The 10610-nt window shown below is 31.6% G+C and overlaps 1 protein-coding gene across 4 annotated transcripts; it reads right to left on the minus strand.

Moving 5' to 3' along the window:
- Positions 1 to 1368: 1368 nt before the first annotated feature.
- Positions 1369 to 10014, minus strand: LOC120087240 (RNI-like superfamily protein). 4 transcript variants are annotated; one of them, XR_005484466.2, is made up of 7 exons: positions 9737 to 9983; positions 9431 to 9639; positions 9168 to 9258; positions 7896 to 9027; positions 2372 to 2409; positions 2157 to 2252; positions 1653 to 1815 (listed from the first exon to the last, which is right to left on the minus strand). XR_005484466.2 is itself a non-coding variant. In XM_090317309.1 (6 exons), exons 1-6 carry the CDS (start codon positions 9887 to 9889, stop codon positions 1514 to 1516), a joined length of 1773 nt encoding a protein of 590 aa, XP_090173435.1. In that variant the 5' UTR covers positions 9890 to 9984; the 3' UTR covers positions 1369 to 1513. The 4 variants fall into 4 exon arrangements, 3 of the variants coding, with proteins under 3 accessions (XP_090173435.1, XP_038900092.1, XP_038900093.1); XM_090317309.1 differs by lacking the exons at positions 2157 to 2252; positions 2372 to 2409 and adding an exon at positions 1369 to 1526 and having other exon boundaries at positions 1641 to 1815; positions 9737 to 9984; XM_039044164.2 differs by lacking the exons at positions 1653 to 1815; positions 2157 to 2252; positions 2372 to 2409 and having other exon boundaries at positions 7569 to 9027; positions 9737 to 10014.
- Between the last annotated feature and the right edge of the window lie 596 nt (positions 10015 to 10610).

Here is a 10610-nt window from a genome sequence, read left to right on the forward strand (position 1 = left end):
AGATTGTGTCTATCTGACCCTATTTACTGATATCATGTAGGTGAACTTCAACAAGATAATCAGTAGATAGACACAAATAGACAAGTATCTATGTCTATCACTATGTATATTGATTATGACATCTATCTGAATCTATATGTAGATAGATTCAGATAGTTGTAACATTGTCTATGACTAAATATATAGACCATGAATGTTTTCCTAATTGTACATCACACATTCATTCAACTATATCATGATATAACTCTATCATTCATTGGAGTTATATCATGATATAGTTGAATGAATGATGGACACTACTCCAAATCCTTAAATGATAGAACTCTATCATTCATTGGAGTCACCCCTCCTTTAAAAACCCATTCATTGAAGTCTATCATTGCCTATCTCAAATAGACAATGATATAACTCTATCATTGTCTATCTTAAATAGACACTGATAGTACTCTATCTCTGTCTATCTCAGATAGACAATGATAGAACTCTATCACTATCTATCTCAGATAGATACTGATAGAGGATTATCACCACTATCTCAGATAGACACTAATAGTACTCTATCTCTTTTTATCTCACTTCAAAGTTATCAATAGATAGATTCAGATAGACAAGTATGTATTGATGTTAAAGTTTTTCTATAGTTGCTAAAATTCCTAAGACAAATAGTGATAGTAGTCTATCACCATGTATCAATAGATAGATTCAGATAGACAACTATGTGTCAACAAGTACATTATTAAATAAGCATCAATGCACAACAAGACAATGAACAAAATATGTTAATTTTATAAATTCTAGAAGTAGTTGATTGTCAACAAGTAGAAAGAAACTTATAAATTGTATAAAGTAGAAAATCATATAGAAAGAAATGTTCAACTTGAAGCTTTACAATATAAAGTAATTCTACAATCAAGATTGAGACTAAGGTTGAGATTGAGTTTGAGAAATGTTCAAGCTGATGCTTGGAGTAGTGTCCATCATCAATTTCACACATTCTTGAGTTGAAGTTTGAGGTTGTACTTCGTTCTTCTTCTCAGGTTTCTTCTTTAGAGGGAAATTTTTCTTATTTATATTTTATAATGATTTTTTGGTTGGTTTTCGTTGTCTCTTTGGTATTTCCTTCTGAAAGTGTGTGTCTTCTAGCACCTTTGGTCTAAACCTTTTACGCTTCCCTTGCTTTTGCTGCTTTCCCTTCTGTTATCTATTTTTCCCTTTTGTTTGAATATCTTCATATGGATCCTCTTCACTATCAGTTTCTTCTTCTATTTTGTCTTCCTCATCAACAACTTGCTTCCCCCTCTAGTTTCTCTTTGGTCTTTTCTTCTGAAAAAGAATCTCATTCTCTTCTTCATCAGTATCTTCCTCTTCATTGTGCTCTTCTTGAATTTGTTCCTCCTCATTTTTCTCATCTTCTACTTGATCTGTATCTACTTTCTCTTGGTCTTCATCTACATGCTCTTCATCTAGTTTCTCTTGCTCTTCTTCTACTTGCCCTTCATCTTCTTTCTCTTTCTCATTTTGCTCTTCTTCATTGATTTGTTGCAAGAAAATATTGGAGTTCATAAGAAGAACATTGAATGATAGACAATGATAGACTACTATCATTGTCTATCATCATGTATATAGACAATGATATTTACCTTTTTCTCATTTCTATTTTCTCTTTTTTATTCTCTTCTTGTTCAACTTCTTCTTCTTGAACTTCAAATTCTTCTACTTCAGCTTCTTCTTCTTCTTCTTTATCAATTTCAACATCTTCTTCGACTTCATCATTTTCCTTTTCTGTTTCAGTTTCAGCGTCTTCTTCAACTTCATCTACTTGCAAGCATATGATAGAAAGTAAGAATCTTAAAAAACTTAATATTCAGATAGACCGTGATAGAGAGCTATCACTGTCTATCCAAGATAGACACTGATAGTCCTCTATCAGTGTTTATTCTAGATAGACACTGATAGACACTGATAGAGGACTATCAGTGTATATTTTAGATAGACAGAGATAGATGTTTTTTAGAGTCTATCTCAGATAGACATTCTATCACTGTCTATCCTAGATAGAAAGTGATAGAGGACTATCACAAGACACTGATAGTAGCCTATCTTTGTCTATCAACTCTTGTGTTTGAACAAAAAGTAGCTTAAAAAAAGAATCAAACCTCAGGCAACTCTTGTGTTTCAGGTGTTTCCAAATCTATAGTTGCAATTGAATCCAAATCATCTTATGTTTGAAGTTGTTTTTGGATCTCAGTTTCCTACAAATTTTTTTCTTTCTAAGAATCTATTGTCTTCTATCTAAGAAAATAAGAAACTTAAAATACATAATATTAAGATAGACAATGATAGAGGAATATAGGTCTATCATATTACAAACCTCTCTTTCCCTTTATCTCTCTCGTTTTTAACTTGGATCTACAAGGAAAAGAAATTTTACTTAGTAAATGTATGTTTACATTTATTTAAATGTAAGAAAGAAAGAAAGTAAGAAATTTAAAAAACATAACATTAAGATAGATAGTGATAGAGAACTATCACCATCTATCTCTATTTGGGATAGACAATAATAAGACTATCATTGTCTATCTCACTTTTGTCTCATTTTCAACTTAAATCTACAAAGGAAAATAAATTTTAATTAATAAATGTATGGTTATATTTAAACAAAATAAAATAGTATATAACAAAGCTAATACTTACCCCAGATAAATAGGTTGTTGCGTAGTTAAACATTGTATCAATATCATCACTTTCTTCTAAAATTTGAAGGCTACAAGAAGGCAGTTTATTTTTTTCCATACCTTCTTCATGCTCTTTTTCTTTTTCTTTTTGTCGTTTTGGAAGATTTTCTAATGAAAGTATACTATTCAAGCTTTTTGTAATTGACCTCAACATTCTTTTGATTTCTTCTTAGCCTTGTTTCAAAAGATTTTGTTCTTCTACTATTTTTTGTTGGCCTTTTCTTAGTTCACTAATTTTCTTTCATTATTCTATTTGCTCCTCATTCTTCATTTTGTTCTTTTTTTTTTTTTTGTTCATTTACCTCTCTTTCTCCTCCTCTGCCTCAAGTTCTATGAAGTATTTGAAAGTTGATTGAGGTTCTTCTTTTGTTAGATGCAATGGTATCATACAAAACTACAAATAAACACATGTTAAATTATTAGAGAAAAAACTAACACTTCAATGTCTATCACTGTCTATCAATGATAGACAAATATAGAACTCTATCACTGTCTATCTTTAAAGTGATAGACAATGAAAATGTTCTCATTTAAGGAATTACTTACCTCTTTTATTTCGAAAATGTTCCCATTTAGAGTCCACTCATCTGACTCCAAGCACTCCCATGGGATGATTCTTGGCCCTTCGGTTCCAAGTTTCCTTCCAAATCCAACATCTAAATCGGAAAGTTTTGAGATTGTCTAAAAAATCTAATAAACTAATGCTAATGGGAATCCTTGAACGTAGACAACATCCTTCTCAGTATATGATGCACTCTTAAAGAATTGATAGGTTAGAGTGTAAGACAATCTTCTCCAAGGATAGTCTTTGAAGACTTGTTCATCGTCCAAAATGTCTAGATGTTTGAAATTGACATGATTGTGTTGTTGCTTGGGGATTAAAAGAGCTTCTAAAATGTAGAGATTTGCTAATTGAACTTTCGACGAGTCTTCCTTATGCGTAGTGCTTTGAAAGTTCTCTCTATATCTCTCTAGTTATATGATCATCATGAACAAAAAATACATTTCTAAGTTCAGACTCTTTTTTTCCATCCTAAATTTAATTGAGGGAATTTGTGGCTTTTCAATCTAGTTATTAAATAAAATTTCTTCAACCCAAATTCTACTGTATGGCCATTAAAGTTGAATGCTAGGACATTCAACTTCTTTGTATAGCATTGTTTTTTTACTAAGTAATTGAGGAATTGGTAGGGTATTTTGCCATTTTAATATTAAGAAAGTGTCCAAATGGGCCATTTAAAACTTGAGGAATAATTTTGTTCTTATTAAATTCAACACCTCTATACTAAAGTAGACAATAATTATTAAGTTTCCATTCTCATTTTCTATAATCAATTCACGTTCCACCTATTGAAAAGATATATTTAACAATATGTTAGAAACTAAAATTTGAATAGCATCAACAACTAGCAACATAATTATCAATAAAATATCTATCTATTATTAGATAGACAGTGATACCTGTCTATCATTGTCTATCACAGATAGACAGTGATAGATGTTTATCATCGTCTATTGCATGATAGACAGTGATAGTGATCTATCCCTATTTATCATTGATAGACACTGATATAATGATATATATCATTTATATTCAGTCAGCATAGTACTAGAACAAGTTCCAAATACTAGAAAAAGAGTAAAGCAATAGCAATAATATTATATAACAAATATATTTCAGAAACCATCACAATAACTAAGTACCAAAAATTAGAAAAAGAGTCCAAAAATAGAAAATAACATTATAGAACAAGTATCCTTCAACAATTGCCACTATTAATGTCTCTCCCAGATAGATTCACACTTTCAAAAATTGAAAATAATAAAACACTATCACTAACATAGAGTGCAAAGCATTAACAAAATCACTATCTACCAACAATAATCAATAATTACTTTGATAAACACAGATAGATGTCTATCTGTATCTATCTACTTATAGGTAGTGATAGAACACTATATTATCATTGTCTATTAATAGATAGACTCAAATAGACAAGTGTTTGTGTCTATCTTTGATGTTGAAGTGTTTGTGTCTATCTTTGATGTTTCTATCAATGTTAGATGGTTCTATTAACATTGTTTGGTGGTTCTATAACTTTCTATCCTTAGTGAATAAACAAATATAGAGTGTAAACCATTAACACTATCTAACAACAACAATCAATAATCAACACAATTAACAAATTAAAAGCAAACAAGGGTTGAACTTCTATCACTTTGGTAGACACAGATAGATGTCTATTTGTGTCTATCTACTAATAGATAGTGATAAAACACTATACTATCAGTGTCTATCAATAGATAGACTTGGTTAGACAAGTATTTGTGTCTATCTTTGATGGTTTTATTAACAATGTTTAGTGGTTCTATCATTGTCTATTTGTGATAGAACACTATCCTCTCTATCACAACTATTTTGGTTTAACCTTCTTCTCTTCACATTTTATTTTGTTTCCTTTTTCTTTTATCACAAAGAGAGAGAGCGTGATAGATGGTGATCGTATATTATTTGATGAAGAAGAAGAAGTTGTTGCCATTGGAAGAAGACGTGGGAAGACATGGTGCCGTGAGCATGGGTATCGAGCAGGTTGGATGGGTAAGTCAATTAATCGTGGGCGGGTTGCGTGGATGTACACGATTTTTGGGTGGGCTAGATTTTTTTTTCCACTACCGTGGACTGGGTTTTTCATCATTTACATTGATTTTATTGTATTATTTAATTCGTTTTGGGCTGGGTCCATTTCTTGCTATTCATGTAATTATTTTGGATTTTTTTATTACATTTGAAAATGACCCAAATAATAATTATACAAAATTACATAAACCAAGTTATAAATTTAGTTGGGATGTGGTAAGTTATTTCAATAAAAAAAATCTCATAAAAAATAAAATGGAGATCCTCTAGGAAATATATTCATTAACTTTTTTTAGAGTTAAATAAGTGGAAGATTTAAACTTTTGACCTCTTGGTCAATATGCTTAACTAGTTGACTTGTACCTAAATTGACTCGAGATAATTTTTTCATACCAAAGCAAAATCGATTAAATATATTATGGTCCCATCCTTACATACACACATTTTATTTTGAATTTGCTATAAGAATGGCTCATCTCGAACTCCTCTTACCTATTATAGAATTTTAATTGTTGGCTTAATAGCCTTTTGCCCTTTTGAATGGATTCATTTTCTTAACTTAATTTTGCTCTTTTTTAATAACATGGAGGGAATCGAACCTTCCAATCTTGAGATAGATAATACAAGCTTATGTCAATTGAACTCTACTTGTGTTGGCCATAACTTTTTTCCATAAGGTAGACAAGTTACTACAAATTATCCGATGAGTATATCTTTTATCATATACATGTGCATCTCCCTAAATGAAATATAAAATATTTGCTAAATATATGTGTCTTTAATATCAATCTTGTAATGTAATCCCTGTTGTTTAAATTCTTTTAATTTAATCCAATTTTAGCATTATATCCTATCCTCCTACCAGTAAATGTTAAAATTAGTTTGCATGATATTATAATCCATGAGTTGGCAAGTTTAAAGGGTAGTGATTTTAAAAAAAAAACAAAAAAGAGTAATGATAGTACCTATGTCAGTAAAATTATAGGCTAAATAATAACAAACTTTCTTTTATGTTTAAAAATACCTCTATACCTTTTAAATTTATAATATTACCCTTTAAACATTTCAAAACTACCTTTAGAGTATAAATTTTATAGAATTTCGAATAGAAATTTGGACTTACAACTATATGGTGATGACCTAAAATGATGTGATGATTCAAAATTCCGTTCTATGTCACATATTACACCCTTTCATATCTCAAATTTTGTCCAAATTCTCTAAAGAGTTCCTACTCTAAAGATATTTTTGAAACATTATGAAAGTTCAAAGGTAATATTACAACTTTTTTCGTATAAGGGTATTTTTAAAACAAATGACAACATTCAAAGATATTTTTTATAATTTAACCAAATTTCTAAGTTCCCATTTGGTAACTACTTTTTTTCTGTTTTTGTTCTTTTTGTTCTTTTTATTTTTGAAATTAAACTTATTTCCTTTACATTTCTTACCGTGATTTATATCTTTCTTAAATACAATGGTTGAATTCTTAGCAAAATTTCAAAAAACAAAAACAAGCAACTTTTTTTTAGATCTCAAGACTTGACTTTGTTTTTTAAACCATTAGTGATAGATAACAAAAGAATAAATTTGGAGGTAAAAATAATGTCTATAAAACTTAATTTTAAAAAACAAAAACTAAAAACAAAATGATTACTAAATAGGACCTAATTCATCATTTTGTTCAAATTTCTCTTCTTGCTAACTCAGCTAAATATCATCAATTAACCTTAACACTTACAGAGAGTATAAATGAAAATTGCTGAAACATTTGAAACATTTGAAACAACAATAGTTAAATTGAAAGCAAAAAAAAAAAAAAATCCTTAAGTTAGACCCTGTAATATATTTTATATCATATCATTTCGTTAGGTTTTAATAATGGTTAGAAAATAATTAGAAAAATATTTTCAATTTTAAAAGATTGGATACGAAATTCAAATACCATTAAAACATAGTCACATATAGGTTAAATTCCAAAACTGGAATCAATCTCTATGGTTTATAATTAGAATTTAGTCCCTATAATTTGATAAAACCTTTATGATAGGGAATATTTACGAAGATTTATCATATCATATGGACTATTTATGAGGTTTTGTCAAACCATAGGGATTAAATTCTAACTTTTAAAAACTATCGAGACTCTATACTCTAACTTTGTCCAAATCGAATTTATAATTTAACCTTATATATTTCACCTTTGAAAACTAAATTCATATTTTGTATTAACAATATCAATCAACAACAATTCTCCACCCTCTAAAGAAAGTTTCCAAGTCATTATGATCTATGGAATTGCCATCCATCATAACATCCAACTTCACAGCCTTCCAAACACAAAGTCAACCAAGGTCGTTTTGAACAAAACTCAACTAAACCAACATCTCCATTACTACTCAAACGAGTATTGCCTATTCCTAGCCATTGTAACCCACGAAACTGAGGCCCCCTAAAGGATCTACATGCACCAATTGATAGGCCAATGCAATTAAAAAGATCAAGCCTACGAAGTAACATACCTTCACCTTGGAATTGTTTCTTCATCGCCAAAGCTTCCACTGAAGAATCAGTCACATGGAAGCAAGATCTGATGCATAACTCAGTAATCCCAACACCAGCAGAAGCGATTATTTGGATTGCTCGATCGGTTATTCCCGAAATGTGTCCAAGATCCAAGGCAGACAAGGTCTTGCTCACTGTTCCACCACCATAAAACAATCGATAGATTCCTTCTTCGGTTACTCTCTTACAACTTCGAAGAGACAATCGTACGATGGGTAGACTTCCCTCACCAAGAACAGATAAACCATAGTTGGTTACATCAGTTGATGTTAGATTTAGTGATGATAAATTGCACAAAGTGGAAATGGATTCAAGGCTAGAATCTGATATGCTCTTGCAGCCACATAGATCAAGGACTTCCAAGCTTGTAGAATAGGCCAACTGCTTCACAGATTCAGAAGTTATAAGACTGCATGATAATAATCTCAACTCTGTTACGGAGCATCCGATGGCATCAAAACCGTCGAGTGCAAGATCTGAGAAATGTGATGAATTACGAATCTCAAACTTTTTCAACCTATTGCATGAGTGAAAGATCGATGCAAATCCAGCATCACTGACTTTAGAGAATCCACAGAATCTCACAGACTCAAGACCTTTGCAACCCTCAGACAAGAGAAACATGCCCATATCATTCAGCTTTTTGAAAGAAACTTGGTGGTTATGCCTACCACGAATAAGAGAAAGTGATATCAGATTATGACAAGTGCTCAATGACTGAAGTCCCCTATTGGTCAAGTCATGGTGCAACAGTTGTTCTTGGTTCGGCATGTCTTCCAAGTGAAGCTCTACCAAAAAAGGAAGAGAGTCGACAATGGTTATAATCAACTCATTAGAAATAACATCCAAGGTAAGTGACAAGCACTGCAACATTAACCCTGAAGATAACTGAGGAGATTCAAAGCTTCTGGAATAGGTAGTGATTAAAGAGTTCCCATAATCTCTTAGTTTGTTTATGATGCAAATTGCTTCTTGATGAAGCAATGACTTCAACTTCAGTGTTTTGACGGTTTTGGGAAGAAACGTTTCAATAGTACTAAAATAATTAGCCTCAACATCTCCTGCTCCTCGAATCTTCAGGGATATTGACTACCATATCACCAAAAAGAAAAAGCATCTCATATTACTACTTAATGATTGTTATAATTTCGTTTAAGAATCGAAGCAGAATGCAAATGGTTAAGAAGGGATGAATTAAACCAGGGGAATAAACTGTCGTATCAACTTACATCTAAGAACAAGCATCTTGTGAGCAGTTCAGCCAAGTTTCTATTGAATACTTCAGGAGAATCTTGAGCTACCAATTCAAGCATAAGCACCCTAACATAATATGAATAAATCACATAAACACGCAATAAGAACATACAATGAACAACTGATTAAATAAACAAAAAGAATTCCAAAATCTTAACCCAAGAACGGAACAAGAAGAGAAAACATTCGATTCACACAATCAGACTGCCAAATACGAAGATATCTGATATTTTCACACCTCAAATTGGGACAAAGTTTTCCTACAGAAGCAAGGAATTTATAAGAGAGTAAAGAGCAGCAAAGCAAATTCAGCTCGAGTAAATGAGGACCAAGAAAATCCACGAGGGAAGAATCATCAAGACGAAGGCAATTAACAGTAAGACTTCTCATGCCTCGGCACCGACCAAGAATGCCAATCTTCAGAGTTTGAGAATCTGGAGAGAAAGCCTGTAATTAAAAATTTCAACACCAAAACGTCTCGACTCGATTGCTTAAGATACTATTGAGAGAAGAAGAAAGAGAAAACAAACGCATGTTAACTTACGATAGGAAGATGGAGAGTGGAGAGGAGAGAAATGGCTTCAACGACGGCGGATTGTAGTGTTTTACTGACGCAAGCGACGGAGCAGAGGGTTTCAAGTTCCAGCTTCAACAGGATCTCCATTAGAATGCTGTCAGGAATTCTCTGTAGAGCCATTCTTTTTTGAGTTCTTTGTTCAGCTAGGAAGGAAATGAGAGTTCCCTAGATTCTAGATTCTAAATGAGAACTTCTATTCTTGCTTTTCTTTAGCCTCGTAAGGGTTAGGTTTAATGTCATAAAACTCTTAGATTGATAATAAACATTTTCTTCTTATTTAATAAAATGACTTGTTTTCCTTTTGTATTTTGCATAACATAATATAATATTATAAAAAATTCAAGATTATTATAGGTAATCTTGAACAATATATGGTTGACATATATGTTGATCGTTGGTAGCTACCGAAAGGTGCTATCTTATTCTACTTATTTTGGGTTCATTATGTGATTTTACACGTTTAATTTATGATTTTGTAGGCATGAGCATATATTGGATAGAATGGACCATTGGAACGGAAATGAGACTAAAATGAATCAAAACGAAGTTCTGAAAGCATCAATCAAACAAAAGGTAGGGAAATTACAAAAATGCCCTACCAAGCACACAGCTACGTCGTGCCAGACACCATGGAGCAGTAGCAGCAGATTGTGCGCTCCGAAATTTTCACACAATCTTAGTGTGCAGTGCTATAAAGTTATTTTGCTGAATTCGAATTTTCAGCCTCCAACTCGATTCTCTCCTCTTTTATCATTCCTAGCTCAATTTTATCTATAATTTCATTCTCTTTTCTCTTGGATTAATCTTAGCACATTATGAGTGGCTAAGATAAGTAATTTCT

The sequence above is a fragment of the Benincasa hispida genome, chromosome 9 (genome assembly GCF_027475165.1).
Source record: "Benincasa hispida cultivar pf3 chromosome 9, pf3_genome.v1.1, whole genome shotgun sequence".
NCBI classification, from domain to species: Eukaryota; Viridiplantae; Streptophyta; class Magnoliopsida; order Cucurbitales; family Cucurbitaceae; genus Benincasa; species Benincasa hispida.

Excerpts from the sequence above, each read along its gene's own strand:
- LOC120087240 (XM_039044164.2), bottom strand. The coding sequence starts at position 9,889 with ATGGCTCTACAGAGAATTCCTGACAGCATTCTAATGGAGATCCTGTTG. Across the intron at positions 9,640-9,736 it reads CCACTCTCCATCTTCCTATC|GCTTTCTCTCCAGATTCTCA; the intron begins GTAAGTTAACAT and ends TTTTAATTACAG. Across the intron at positions 9,028-9,167 it reads CAAGATGCTTGTTCTTAGAT|TCAATATCCCTGAAGATTCG; the intron begins GTAAGTTGATAC and ends GTGATATGGTAG.